This window comes from Heloderma suspectum, chromosome 1 (genome assembly GCF_057233095.1).
Source record: "Heloderma suspectum isolate Gila_16-S chromosome 1, 16-S_ref, whole genome shotgun sequence".
Taxonomy (NCBI): domain Eukaryota; kingdom Metazoa; phylum Chordata; class Lepidosauria; order Squamata; family Helodermatidae; genus Heloderma; species Heloderma suspectum.
Genome location: NC_139458.1, coordinates 437,013,188 through 437,028,614, shown reverse-complemented (window position 1 = coordinate 437,028,614; position 15,427 = coordinate 437,013,188). Strand labels below are relative to the sequence as shown.

Below are 15,427 nucleotides of genomic sequence, written 5' to 3'. Positions count from 1 at the left end.
AACTCGTGCTGAGTCTGACCGAACACAGGTAAGAGCCCACTATCGAGCCTACTCTGTGGCGGTGAGGGTGGCAAAGAGGCAGTTCTTTTCCACCAGCATTGCATCTTTTCAGTGTCGTCCGGCGGAGCTTTTCCGAGTGGTTCGCGGCCTGTTACATTCTGGGCCAGGGAGAGAGACGGTGGAACCCTCGGTAGCACGCTGTGACGAGTTTGCGCGGCACTTTGAGGATAAAGTCGCTCAGATTCGTCATGAATTGGACACCACCATTAATGCAGTTCCATTGGTAGAGGCGTTCAGAGCACCGTCTGGTCCAGTTTTATTGGATGAGTTTCAGTTACTGAGGCCTGAGGATGCGGTCAAGGTGCTTGGCCAAGTCCGATCGACCACTTGTGTGCTTGACCCTTGCCCTTCATGGCTTATTAAATCAAACAAGGAGGGGTTGTTCGGCTGGGTCCAGGAGGTTGTAAATTCCTCCTTGAGAGAGGGAGTGGTGCCTGCTGCTTTAAAAGAGGCAGTAATTAGACCACTCCTGAAAAAGCCTAACCTGGACCCAGAGGATGTTAACAATTATAGGCCAGTGGCCAACATCCCCTTCCTGGGCAAGGTGCTTGAGCGGGTGGTTGTAGGACAGCTCCAGGCACTGTTGAATGAAACGGATTATCTAGATCCATTTCAATCAGGCTTCAGGCCTGGTTTTGGAACGGAAACTGCCTTGGTCGCCCTGTGGGATGACCTCTGCCGGGAGAGGCACAGGGGGAGTGCGACCCTGTTGATTCTCCTGGACCTCTCAGCAGCTTTCGATACCATCGACCATGGTATCCTTCTGGATAGGTTGTCTGGGTTAGGAGTTGGAGGCACTGCGCTACAGTGGTTCCGCTCCTACTTGGATGGCCGATTCCAGAAGGTGGTGCTGGGGGATTATTGCTCTGTGCCATGGCAATTGTGCCATGGGGTTCCACAGGGCTCTATTCTATCCCCCATGCTGTTTAACATCTACATGAAACAGCTGGGGGAGGTTATCTGGAGTTGTGGGCTGAGGTGCCATCAATATGTGGATGACACCCAGCTCTACCTCTCTCATCAAAACCAGGTGAGGCAGTGGCTGTTCTGAACCAGTGCCTGGGCACGGTAATGGACTGGATGAGGGCTAATAAACTGAAACTCAATCCAGACAAGACGGAGGTACTGTTAGTGGGTGGTTCGTCTGCCTGGCTAGGTGATATTCAGCCTGTTCTGGAGGGGGTTGCACTCCCCCTAAAGGATCAGGTTCGTAGTTTGGGGGTGCTCTTGGATCCAGAACTGTCACTTGAGGCACAGGTGAACTCAGTGGCACAGAGCACTTTTTATCAGCTTAGGCTGGTATACCAACTACGCCCTTATCTGGACAGAGATAGCCTAGCTACAGTTCTCCATGCTCTGAGAACTTCTCGTCTGGATTACTGCAATGCGTTATACGTGGGGCTGCCTTTGAAAACGGTCCGGAAACTTCAGCTGGTCCAAAATAGGGCAGCAAGATTGTTAACAGGGACTGGCCTGCGAGCTCATATTACGCCAGTACTTTTCCAGCTGCACTGGCTGCCAGTCCATTTCTGGGCCAGCGGCCCTTCTCCGTGAGCCCCTGCCAAAGGAAGTGAGGCGGGTGGCTACTAGGAGGAGGGCTTTTTCTGTTGTGGCACCCCGGCTCTGGAATGAGCTCCCTAGTGAGGTTCGCCTGGTGCCTACATTGTACTCCTTTCGGAGTACTCCTTTTGTACGCCACCTTTTTATTTTCCCAGGCATTTTAGCATTTTAGCTTTCTAAATTTTTAGCTTTGCTGTTTTAAATCTGTATTTTAAACTCCTGTACTGCTGCTAGGTTTTATTGTGGTTGTATTGTTATATTGTGGTTTTAATGTTCTATATATTTTAAATTGTTTTATTGTGTGTTGTTTGGTTTTAGTTTTTGTGAACCGCCCAGAGAGCTTCGGCTATTGGGCGGTATAGAAATGAAATAAATAAATAAATAAATAAATAAATAAATAATAAACAAACATCGGCTGTGCAGAATGCGAGATGCCCTCCGCAGCCTCAGAAAGAAGGCTGGTGTTGTCATGAACAAGCAGGGTGTACGGGAGACTTGAGAGGCAATGTTCAAACAGCACATTTTACTGGCCCTGAGATCCCACTGAGGAATGCCAGGAGGAATTACACCACCGGATGAAAGGCTTTCCTGCACCTGTGCAAGACCAAGTCGGCCTACACCCCCTAGGAGACTTCAGTGGGCATCTTCTATCTGCCACCCAAAATATGCAAACCAGACAGCCCTCATGGTTTGGGGCATCAGCACCATCACTGTTGGGGTGTCTGGCTCTCTGCACTCCATTCTCCAACCATATGCCACCAATATTCCAAGTTACATGCAGGATGCCACTGATTTCCCAATAAAAGTACAACCTGTTGACAGTCGCCCAGAGAATACCATCCTAGTTGCCATGAATAGTCAGTCCCTTTATACCATCATCCCCCACAAAGATGGCCTACAAGCCATCAAGAATATCATCACAGATGGTGTTACAGCAGATCTAGCCACCAAATTCTGCCACTTTGTACTTACTTACAGTTACTTCCACTTTGGGGAGAACACCTACCATCCAATTGATGGCACTGCCATGGGCACTTGTCAGGCCCACAGTATGCCAGCAACTTCATGGCTGATGTAGAACACTTTCTCAGCTTCTGTCCACAAAAGCTGTTTTCTACCTGGGATTCATTGACGACATTGTTATTATCTGGACTCATGGACAGGTGGCCTGATGAAGTTCTACCAGGACTTTAATAACTTTTAACCCACCACCAACCTGAGCCAGTCCATGGAACAGGTTCACTTTCTGGATGTGAGTGTGCAACTACATAATGGACATATAAGCACCACCTTATATCAGACACCTGCTGACTGCTACATGTACTTAAATGTTTCCAGCTTCCTCCCAGAATATACAACAAAATCCATTGTCTACAACCAAGCCCTATGATAGAACTATATCTGTTCAGATTTGTCAGAGAGAGACTCACAACTTAAAGAGTTACAACAGGCATTTCTCAAACTACAATACTCACCCAACAAAATGGGGGTGGGGGCAGATCAAGTCAGCCACACTGGTATCCAGGCATAATATACTACAGGACAGACCTAGATGAGAAAGTGACAGAACACCACTTCTTGTCACCTACAGTTCCCAGCTGAAACCACTGAAACATATAATCGGTGATCTACAGCCCATCCTGGACAATGATGCTTCCCTCTCACAAGCCTTGGGTGGGGCCAGTACTTGCTTACAGATGGTCCTCCGACCTAAAACAGCCACTCACCAGCAACATCAGGCCACATAACAGCGATACAGACAGATTTTTATCCTGTAGGGCGGTTTATAAATAAGTAATAATTACAGTGTAAAGAAAGTGGTTATCCTTTTGGGAAAGAGTGCAAATGGAAGACGGGTTGGTGTGTTTTATAGGCCGAGCCCTAAGCAGTGGTAGAGGTTTCAGGTTCAATCCCCAGATCTAAGGTAACAGGCCGGGGGGACATTGGAGAGTCTCTGCTACTCAGAGTAGACAATCCTGGGCTGGATAGACCAGTGGCCTTACTGCTCCTCTAAGGCAGCTTCGTAAGGTCATAGAGTAAATCCCGTTGCCATCTCTTAGAATCAGCCAAGAAATCCCTGTATCTTATATATTGCCGGTTCAAAGTTCATATAGCAAGAAGGGTGCTTAGAGAGTCATATGTGCTGGTTGTCTCCCAGCTCCAGATGTATTTCATATTGGGACTTAACGTTTAGTAATTTCCACTACTCAACTCTCTCCTTTTGTACCCAGCAACTAGGAGTTTCTGAATTAATGATTCTGCGTTAATTGGGAGTAACACTGATGTGGGTCTCCATCCACCTTTCTTATTTATCTCTTGTCTGTGTTCTATCTAGAGCAGGGGTCAACAGTGTGTGGCCCTCCAGGCATGTTGGCCTACATCTCCCATGATCCCTCACAATCGGCTATGCCGACTGATGGGAGTCGCAGACCAAAACATCTGGAGGGCCACAAGTTGCCCACCCCTGATCTAGGATATACTTTTAAATTATTTTTTAGAAGTTTGTCAAGGCTTCTGGAGTGGCAAGCACTTGGCACAACCTGGAGCAAATAAAGGTACGAGTAAAACAAACAGAAACATTGAGTTATAAAAATAACATGATTTTTTAATATATTGGTAACTTGGTGATGATCAACACGTTCTCCTACAAAGCCATGTAGATTATTAGTTTTCCTCTGACCATTCAAAGTCAGAGGAGCTTGTTTTCATTACACATTTGAATGGTCAGAGGAACCCTCCTTCGGTGGAATTAACAGAAATTTTGGTGGGCACCTCCTGAAAAAGCCAGTGTGCACACTTTGTGTCAGCACTTGGTTCATATTTCGTCCTTGTTTTGTTCAGGGCCTCCAACCTCTCACTGAAAAGCCAACTGATTAAGAGCACGATTGCGTAGTGGCAAAGTGCAGGCCGTGGGTTAACAGCTCTTCCGTGACTTCGCTAGGAACCTTTGGGCAAGCCACATGCTCTGAGCTTTACTTTCATATCTGAACAATTGCCATAGAAAGGCGCCATAAATATTAGGCAAAAACAGCAACAGCAACCCTCCAAACCCTTGGCTGTCTTTTACTTGCAACTTCCACCCCTTCCCATTGGCTGAAGTGCTGTGACATCATGGAATGTTCATAGGCATTTTAATTGATAATGGGGGAAAGGTTGGGCATAGCTGCTGTGAGGTTGGTGTGTGTGAGCGAGTGTGCTACACATCATCTCAGGGCAGGAGGACGGGCGTTTTGTTGAGACTTGAGGGCTGGCAAGCTGGGGACAGGCAGGAAAGGAGATGCGGTGGAGCCTCATGTGGTCTCCCAGTGCAGAAGAATCTGGGGACAGGAACAGGTGCACAGAGGTGAGGTGGGCCAAATGTCACATTGGTTCAGAGTAAGCCTAATCTTTGGCTGCAGGTAAATAATCCAGTAGTAGTGATTCTGGAATCTGCTTTCCCAAGCATCTCTGTCTTAGTAAGACCTGCCCTTTTTCACTGTCTTCTTAGCTTGCACGTGCACTGACAACTTCGCCCTCCTGGTTTTTGCTTGCAGGTGTGGGAACCAGGGATTACTACAGGAAGATTGGCTATGAGCTGGAAGGACCCTATATGGTGAAAAGGCTGGACTGACGGACTCGCCCTGTCTCTGCACATCACGGCCAGGAGAGCGAAGACATGCCGTTGCCCGACTGCAACTGTTGTGGGGAAAAATTGGCTGACCCAGATTAATCCATAGCAGGAACTTCATCCTCCCTGAGCTCTCAACTCAAGTCCCGAAAGCATTGCTGGGGTTCCCCTCACTGGCCACACTTCTCAGTACCGTTTCCAAATGGGCAGCAGCCTTTGAAGCAGCCTTCTCCCAAACCTGCACCTTCCAGTTGTGTCGGACTACAACTCCCATCATACCCAGCCCGCAGGGCCTTGCAGACTAGGGATGATTGGAGTTCTAGTTGAACATATCTGGAGGGCGCCAGGTTGGGGAAAGGCTTCTTTGGAATGTTGGGTCGAGGGACGTGCACTCCAGGTCTCTATTTTTATTAGGGGTGCAGCTGCCCTGCTGTTTGGCCCCCAATCTGAAGCTTGGCTCTTTTATTACTCCCATTGCATTGAATTGGGCTGGTTGTTTACTAGCTGCAATGACCAATCAACCGCCCTTTTATTTTTTATACATAGCACCTCCTTATGTTAGGAAGGTCCTTCAAGAGGACTAGAACCTTTGTACCAAGATCTTTTAACAACCTGCCTTGGGCTAGAGAGTACTCCCCCCCCCCGCCCCCCAGTGAGGACATAGCGGCAAAAGTGTTGTATCTGACTGGCTTGTTGCTCTGTCCATTGCTCGGCTTCCCCACACCTAGGATATGCGGAACCCTCTCACAGCTGCCTTCTCTGCCTTGTGGGAACGTCAGACTCTGTTTTTAAAGTGCTATGCTGGGCTTTAGCCGTTCGGCTTCTTCGTTGAAACGCCTTAAGGAGCTGCAGCGGCAGATCTTAGCTCCAGTCTCCTGCAGCATGAGAGAAACTGATCGAACCCACAGCGTGGACTGCTTTCAGAATCCCACCCCCACCTCGCCCTGGTGCTGAAAAGATGCAAGCTATGTGCATATCAGCTTTCAGCCACTTCTATCACAGAGGACTTAGCATTTTTAACACACGTCTTCCCACATTGCCTGCCAAGAAGGTTTTGTTTTTGTTTTGTTTTTACTTTTTTTAGGGTGGTGTTAAATCCAGATGCAATAATCTCTCTTGGATGATTTAATGTAGCCTTTTCTGTGTTTGCAAAGTTTGCCTGGCCATCGTGTGTTTAGAGCACTTCTGGGGTTAGAGGGGCAAAGGCTGTTTTCTGGGTTGCAGGGAAACAAGTGACCAAGAAGAGGGGAAACTGTGGTGAGACTTTCAGTATAGCCATCACTTCTGCAAAGCTGCCTGTAGTTGGGTAAGTCAATAAAATATGGTTTTTGCAGTCTGTCTGTCTGTCTGTCTGTCTGTCTGTCTTTCTTTCTTTCTTTAAAAGTATATCCCACCCTTCTAGTGCCCATGCACCAGAGCAATTCACAACAGTTTAGAACCACAGTGAAATGTAAAGCCATGCATTCAGTAAAAGTACAAAGGCAGAGACCATAAATAAATGAAACTTTAAACAAAACAAACACTTTTGTTTGTTTTAAACAAAACAAACAAAACAGGCAAAAACCTGCCACAATAGAAATGTCTTCACTAACTGACGAAAGACAACCAGAGGAGACTACCCGCATTTCCCAGGATACAATCTTTCCCCCCATGTTTTCCAAAAAGGATACTCAAAATGGCTTATAACGGAAAGTTATACATTCAATAAAACTGAATGCATAAAAGCCACTAAACCGTCAAAAGATAACAACGTCATAAAAAAAAAAAAATGAAAATCAACAGAAACCGCTGCCTATGAAGCTCAAAAACCCAAAGTGAAGGCACAGAAAAAAGGAAAACAGTCTTAACATGAGTGAGGAAAGAAAACTGAAGGCCTTCCTGACCAACCAAGTTTTGGCCAGACGTCTAAAACCATGTCATGTTAACGTATAGCTCAACCAAGATGGGCTTTGTGATTTCACCTGCAAGGGCCAGAATTCCACACCAAGCTGTGCATGAAGCCAAAGAGCCGTGTCTCCCCCACTGTCGCGGGGGCGCTTATGTAACTGGTTGCGCCACCCCCGCTCACAAGCGTCACATCTGTATCTACAGCCCTCTAAGAACACATCGTTCTTAGAAGGAAGGAGTGGGGAACCTTAGGCCCACGGGCCAAATCCAGCCTTCCTGGGGTCCCAATCCAGCCCACCAGGGTTCCCCCAAAGGTCCTGCCCCCTTCCCTGGCCCCACCCTTTTCACCCGGCTGTGGATTGTTTGGCGGTTTCCTGGCTTTGGCACAAGTTTTCCCTGCCATGATAAAAGGTTGAAACATCTCTTAAGGCTTGGTTCCTGGCAGTAAGAGCTCTAAGCTAAATTATTTATTTTACTTACTTACTTACTACATTTCCATGCCGCCCCAACAGCGGAAGCGAGACTGTTTGGTATTGGGCGGCCGCCCCTTTGGCTTTGTCCACACGCCCTTTTGCCTCTAGCCCCACCCGCCACTGCAGCCCCCTCTCGCCCCAGCCCGAGAGCGTCTCTGAAATGGAATTCAGCCCTGGGCCGAGAGAGGCTCCCTGCCCCTGCGCTGAGGCCTGTCTCTGTCTCTGCGGAAGACCTGGCCTGGGACGTGCTGCGGCTCGACAGGACCAAGGACTTCCGCGGAGGTGGGCTGGTAGCAAGCAGCCCCCTAGGATAAGTGAGCAGAACTTCAGTGAAGGCCCAGGACTCCGGTTGCTGAGCCTCTGGTTGGCAAGCAGCAGGACCCAGCCCCATCCCTGGCCAACATCTCCAGCCCGTGCCAGTGGCAGGCATTTGAGGGCCTTGGGGCAAGGCTCTCTCGACGGCCCCGCTCCCTCGGCAAGTCTGCCTCCTCAGTGCCACTGGCACCAGCGGCTCTTGCTCCTCATCCGCTTTCTCATCATGGCTACCGCTTAAGAGCACCCGGAGAGCCATGCCGGATCGCACCCAGGGTCCCTCTGGTCCAGCATTCTGATCATGCAGTGGCCAACCAGCTGCCCACGGGAGACCCACACGTGGGACCCGAGCACAACCGTGCCCTTGCCCTCGGCGTCTCCAGCAGCGGTCGCATATAGGCCTGCTGCTGCTGCTACGGCCTCGTGTCCAGGATGGGCATGAGCCAACGAGCAAGCAGGCAGGGCACCGATTGCTCCTTGCCACCACCGCCGGGGCCTGGGCCAGAGCGAGAGGCAGGTGAACAAGCAGGCTGCGAGGCTGAATCCGAAGAGCAAGTCCAGGGGCTCTTGTCAGTTTGTCCCTGCTGGGGTGTGGGCTGTTGGCAGCTGCCCGACCAGGCCCACCCTTGGTGCTGGCCCTGTCTCCAGCTAAAGACGTCTCAGGATGGGGAAAGGCCACCTGTACCGCAGTCCTTCGCTGCTGCCAGTACTGCAGTGTGTTGCTTGTGGGCACCATTGTGTCCGCAGACCCCTCTCTTGGCACCCAGCAGGCTCCCTGCCCCTCTTTATTATTATTATTATTGGGAGGCTGGCATGCCGCAAAGCGAAGCGCCATATTTGTTTGGTTTCCAGGGAGGGGCTTTGTGTTCTGGAGCTTGGAGCCCTCCCCACCTCGTGCTTCGGTTCCTGCACAAGTTACTTTTTTCTTCGCCTCTTACGCTGTGTGAAATGAGTGTTTTGTGACCAGCCATGCCCACCACATTAGCCAATCTGTGAATGGGCAATCCCTCCTGCCATGGCAGCCATTTTGTGAGAGCACCCGCAATGTTCCCTTAAAAATTCCAGATGTGCTCGCCGACCCAGAAAGTTCAGGGGGCCCTGCAATAATACTGGTCTAGATCGACCAATGCTCTGGTGTGATCAGAGACAACTTCTATAACAGGGATGAGGAACCTCTTTTGGTCTGTGGGCCAAATTCAATTTTCAGAGCCTTGGGGGCCACATTCCTGTGCTGGGAGGAGCCAAAGGCAAAAAGGGGTTGGGCCAAAATAACAAAAACGCCAGCATATTTTAGCGTAAAGTTCTTACGGCCAGTAACAAAGCCTGAGGAGAGGCATTTCAACCTTTTAGAATGGGGCAGGGGGAGACACGGAAAAGACAGGAAGCCACCAAATAATTGGCAGTCGAAAGAAAGGTCACTGGGGGAACCCCGGAGGGCCAGATTGGCATCCAAGGTGGGCCAGCTTTGGCCCCAGGGAACTAAGTTTCCCCACCCCTGTTCTGTAATATACACCCAACCTGCTTTATCTGTTGGAAAGCGCCTTGCAAGGAAGGCAGCTCCCTCATTCTCAAAGGGTCAAGTAAGTTTTCGTGGCCACTGGGGTCCTGCTAAATATTGGCTTTGCCTCTTAAAGCCTTCTCTCTGTTGGCTCCTCAACCTCCCGCTGCATCTTGGCCCCTCCGCCCAAACCACATCTCTTGAGAGCTGCCCACCTCCTCGTGGGGTTCTTGTCATGGCTGCCTCTTAACAAAGAAAAGGGCTTGGTCTGAGGAGAAACAGGTCCAGAGGCCATGGCCCATTTGACATCGAGGCGGTAGCGGAGTGGGAAGGGTCCTTTTCCTTTTCCTCAAAACGTCAAGGTTGCCACTTGGGCTGAGCAGTGGAGCGTGGCCTCTCATCTGAGTGCGGCTGAAGGTGACCCTTTCCTTCACTCTAGTCCTCAGTTCGCCCTTGATGGATCAGAATACGGGGCAGAAAAATGCACATAGCGCAACGTGGCTGCTGGGTTTTTTGGAAAGGGACATGGGGAAGAGAAGACTCCTTCCAAAGCCGTGCAGCGAGTTTGGCCATTGGGTGCGCTGGTTGTGCAGGTCTGGCTCCTGCATATGTGCCTGGCGGGCATCTCCAAATGGTCCCTCTCCTCTCTCTGGAGCCAGCACAGAATGTCTCAAAGCACCATGTCAAGAGGGCAGAGAGAATTCCTGGTGAGAGACTCCCTGAATCGCATCTCAGAACTCAAAACCCCGTCATCCCTTTTCTGGATCTGCTGAAGCGAAGGACTGAAACTAGTTTCAGTTGTAGCAATATGCGGGGCTGCGCGCTTGCTGCTATTCTGCAAAAGTGCAGAGTGCTGGGCACAGATTTCAGCTTCCTTAGAGTCTTGGCTCTTTAAAAAAAAGTCATGTTTCTAGACCTTATGACTGAATATATGCTTGAAAATATGTGGGCACTGCCTGCTGAAATAGAGGGGTGGATGAATAAACTTTCCAGTAGTGAGAGGGTGTGATTTCTGCACCCCATATAGCTCTTAACCTTCCCTGTGCTAGCCAAAGCAGTGTGAATTATGCAAAATCGATGGTGCAAATGTTATTAACTTCTGTACATTATGCAGGGTGTAGCTTTTGGCTTGTCTCAGTAGACCCAGAATTTAAAGATGGCTTGTTTGTTGATTTTAAAACACAGTGCAAACAGTCATAATCCATCTAAACTAAAGGCTTGCAGGTGTCTGCAGAACTTTTTTTAGCTCAGAACTGCTGCTGGTGAATCGCCATGACTACATGCAAACCCTACGATCCCGGGTTTCTTTCCCATTCATCGGTTCCAGTGGTGTCAGCCAGCAGCGGGATCTGCCTCTGCCCAGCCATATAATAAGCAACCTCGGCAGGGAGCGGAGGTCTTGGCGTGACCAGTGGAGAGAAGAGAAAATTAGAGTGAGCCCATTCCAGCCAAGCAGCCTGCCCCCACTGCATGGCAAAATAGCTGCACTGACTAGTCCTTGCACACCAGCGTGGAGCGAGTGGAGGGGTGCCTGCCTGTGTCATTTCAGGCACCACCCGCCAGCATTCACAAAAGGCTGCAGCAAGAGGTTTTTCTGATTTGCCTCCCAGGGCTAAGAATGGAAAGACCTTCAACAAGTTGCTGCTTGCACAAAACTCTGCTCTGCTCTCTTCTGCACGAAGCAGAGTAACCTGCACCTAAAACAGTGGTGGCTGTATGGTGAGACAAGCTTGGTTTGGGACAGAGTGGGAGGTGTTCAGATTTGAGCACAGTTCCGAGACAGTAGTGGGCCAGGTGTCAACCCGGTCAGCCTCTACTTTAAAAAAAAAGAAGGAAAGCATAAGGCCTAGAAACCTGGGGGTTTTAAAAAAGGAAAGCTGAGATTCCCAGGAAGAGATTCCCTGGATTTTGTGCTTAGTACCCACCCTGTGCGCCATACCCACTTCTACACAGTCTACACCAGGGGTAGGCAACGTGGTGCTGCAGGTACCAGTGCACTCTCAGACACAGTGCGCCCACCGGGGTTCTCTGTCCCTCCACAGGTTGGGGGTTTTTTTTTAGGTTTTTCCCCCAAATTTTAAATAACAAAGTTTCTAACTGGCAGCTGGGATTGCTTCAAAGCAAAGGGAGGGCCTCCGATTGCACCCATTTTCTTTTCCTATGCATGCCCCTGGGCCACACATGGCACTCTGAGACATGAACATGGCAGGTGGCTGCAGGCCGATGCAGCATGCCCATTTTGTGCTGGTGCCTAGGGCGGTTTCTCAAATTGCCAGATGTGCCCACTGGTCCAAAAAGATGCCCTACCTTTGATCTACAGCATCGCCCTTTCTCCAAGTTTCCCTTCCTGAAGAAAGCCACTGAACAGGGGGTTGAATCATCCTTCCCCAACTGGTGCCCTCCAGACATTTTGGACGACAACTCCCAGCACTCCTGACCATTGGCGCTCCCCAGGGAGGCTCACCTGGCACCTACATGGTGGTCTTTTTGGCACGAGGTGAAGACCTTTCTATTCTCCCCAGCTTTTTAGCCCTCCCGCTTTAAAAATGGTGTTAGCATGTTGCCCTTTTTAGCTCCTTGCACAGCCACTGGCTTTTACTCTGCATTTATTCTGTCTCAAACTTAAGATGAAACACATTATGTTTCAATAGCTTCTTACGGGCCAGATCTACACCTGGTGTCATAACATTACGATCCCATCATGGTAACGCTACATCCTTCTTGCACATTTATACCTCGTAGGGCACACAATGACGTTTGTGGAGGTATTTGGGATGATGTGGAATAAAAAAGCTAGAAATTACACTACAATGGCAGTATATAGATTGTGTAATGTGCCCCAACAGTTATCAGCGCACTTCAATGTGCAGGAGTGTCGATCTAGCTATGGTTTTAAGTTTTGTTTTGTGAACTGTCCAAAGGGTCTCAGCTGTTGGGAGGTATAGAAATGTAATAAAATAAATAAATGATAAGCAATGCCAACCAGAGCACCAGGCAGATCAAGAGCCTCACAGGGTACACGTTTCACATGTTCCAAAAAACAGTGACTCTTCCAGGCTTAGTGCTTGAGTCCCGAGCCCCCTTAAGTCCCCTGGTGGTGGCACCAGGGCTCAAGGCAGCACGCAGGTTGTGGTTTGATTTGCTTACTATTCTGCCAGTATACCTTACTGCAGCATTCCCCAACCTGGTGCCCTGCAGATGTGTTGGTCTACAAATCCCAGCATCCCCCAGCCAGGTCGGGGGATGTTGCCTTATGACAAAAGTCTACTGTTATTAACAGGCTGATTCCCCTACCCCAGATTTTAATCCCTTTCACTCAGAGATGCATACATGAAAGGCCCACTGAAGTGTGGCAGCTCTCTACAAGAACAAAATCAATTTCTTATTTGTCTCGGTGAACACGGATAACTTGCTGATGGCTCTACACCCAATTGGCACATCCCCACCCCACTCTCTTTTATCGCACATTCAAATCAGATGCAATATATTAATGTGGATTTGTGTCAGGATTCCCCTTTTGCCCGGCTGAGAACTCCAAGAGCCAAATCAACACTCAGACCAGAGGCTGCATTTCCAAGGCTTTAATTCCATTTACCCGAATGAGGCATACAGATGCAAATTGCTAGAGACTCACAGACCAGAAAAGAAACAGCCTTCAGGGAGTTCAAAGGGAAACTATGAAAGTTGATCTCCTTTTTGGAAAAAGGCGGCAAGCGCTCTTAACTTAAGGGGTGGGAGGGGAAGATCTCCCCCTCTCCCATGACACCTCTAGGCACAGCTGTTGATGCCGAGCCGATCAGGCAGAGCGCCAGAGTTCAGCCCCTGCGACTTCCCGCTTGTGCCCGCGTCTCCGTCTTGCATCTAAGAGTTCAGGTTGTTCTTCCCTCGCCTCCCCCTGTTCGCTGTCACTCCCAGGGAGGTGGGAGGGGGCTCTCCGCGCAGCTGTGCCTCTGAAGCCCGGGGAAGTTCCTCCCCCACGTGTTGCAGCTCTTCCTCAGAATCTGAGCTACTCTGACACTCTCTATGCTCAGAGGCAACCCTGACAATTTGCTTGTTTTGTCCTTTTGATGATCCTTTCTCCTTTTTCTTTCATTTTCTAATATCCCTTCTGCTTTCCTCCAGTAATGTATGACCTCTGTTGTTACATCTGGATAGGTTTGTTTCATAGAATCATAGAATCATAGAATAGTAGGGTTGGAAGGGGCCTACAAGGCCATCGAGTCCAACCCCCTGCTCAATGCAGGAATCCAAGTCAGAGCATCCCCGACAAATGGCTGTCCAGCCTCGTCTTGAAGGCCTCCAGTGTGGGAGAGCCCACCACCTCCCCAGGTAATTGGTTCCATTGTCGTATTGCTCTGACACTCAGGAAGTTTTTCCTGATGTTCAGCCGGAATCTGGCTTCCTGTAACTTGAGCCCATTATTCCATGTCCTGCACTCTGGGATGATCAAGAAGAGATCCTGGCCTTCCTCTCTGGGACAACCTTTCAAGTACTTGAAGAGTGCTATCATATCTCCCCTCAGTCTTCTCTTCTCAAGGCTAAACATGCCCAGTTCTTTCAGTCTCTCTTCATAGGGCTTTGTTTCCAGTCCCCTGATCATCTTTGTTTCATTCTCTGTTTTATTGCCAAAAAAAATCCTTTTTAAAACCGAGCCAGAAATTCAGCCCCATTCATTCTACTTGGTCTTCAGCATGCCTGGAGGGGGAGGGAAAGGAGGTTGGTGAGAAAGGCTGTGATGACATGTACCTTCTATGATACATCCTCTAGTTCATGAGAGATCATGCTTGCACTGTATGGGGTGGGGGGTGCTGCTGTCCTTATCTGGACAGAGATAGCCTGGCTACAGTTATCTGCTCTGATAAACTCTCATCTGGATTACTGCAATGCATTATATGCAGGACTGCCTTTGAAAACAGTCCGGAAACTTCAGCTAGTCCAAAATGGGGCAGCAAGATTTTTAACAGGGAATGGCCAACAAGCTTGTATTACACCAGTACTCTTCCAGCTGCACTGGCTGCCAGTCCATTTCTGGGCCCAATTCAAACTGCTGGTATTAATATTAAAAGCCCTTAATGGCTTGGGGCCAGGTTGTCTGAAGGATCACCCCCTCCCATATGTGCCTGCCCAGACCCCAAGATCATCCTCAGCAGTCATTCTCTGTGAGCCCCCGCCAAAGGAAGTGAGGTGGGTGGCTACCAGGAGGAGAGCCTTTTCTGCGGTGGCACCCTGGCTGTGGAATGAGCTCCCTAGAGAAGTTTGCCTGGTGTCTACCATGTACTCCTTCTGGCTCCAGGTGAAGACCTTTTTATTCTCCCAGTATTTTAGCATTTTAGCTTCCTAGTCTTCAGCATCAGTGTTTTAAATCTGTGTTTTAAATCTCTGCATTGCTGCTAGGTTTTATTCTGGTTGTACTGTTATTTTGCGGTTTTAAAGCTTTCATATTTTATAGTGTTTTATTCTGCGCTTTTTGGTTTTAATTTTCGTGAACAGCTGAAGCTCTTGGGCAGTATAGAATCATAGAACAGTATGGTTGGAAGGGGCTTATAAGACCATCGAGTCCAACCCCCTGCTCAGTGCAGGAATCCAAGTCAGAGCATCTCTGACAGGTGGCTGTCCAGCCTCGACTTGAATGCCTCCAGCATGAGAGAGCCCACCACCTCCCTGGGTAACTGGTTCCTTTGTTGTATTCCTCTAACAGTCAGGAAGTTGTTCCTGATGTTCAGCTGGAATCTGGCTTCCTGTTACTTGAACCCATGTGACAACCTTTCAAGGACTTGAAGAGCACTATCCTATCTCTCCCCAGTCTTCTCTTCTCAAGGCTCAACATGCCCAGTTCTTTCAGTCTCTCCGCATAGGGCTTTGTTTCCAGTCCCCTGATCATCTTTGTTGCCCTCCTCTGAACCCTCTCCAGTTTGTCTGCATTCTTCTTAAAGTGTGATGCCCAGAACTGGATATAGTACTCCAGATGAGGCCCAACCAGTGCTGAGGAGAGGGGAACTAGCATTTCCCATGATTTGGAAGCTATACTTC

General features: G+C 49.2%; 1 protein-coding gene across 5 annotated transcripts in view; it reads left to right on the top strand.

The window, feature by feature from the left end:
* ELP3 (elongator acetyltransferase complex subunit 3) overlaps positions 1-6,563 on the top strand; it is a 120,362-nt gene extending 113,799 nt beyond the window's left edge. For 3 of the 5 annotated variants that reach the window (XM_084829506.1, XM_084829505.1, XM_084829500.1), the window contains 2 exons: positions 4,119-4,175; positions 5,154-6,563. In XM_084829506.1, coding sequence (XP_084685632.1) covers positions 4,119-4,175; positions 5,154-5,230 — 134 coding nt within the window. In that variant the 3' untranslated portion in view covers positions 5,231-6,563. The remainder of the gene's footprint in view (positions 1-4,118; positions 4,176-5,153) is intronic. The other 2 variants (XM_084829507.1, XM_084829501.1) reach the window with 1 other exon arrangement.
* Positions 6,564-15,427: the final 8,864 nt, after the last annotated feature.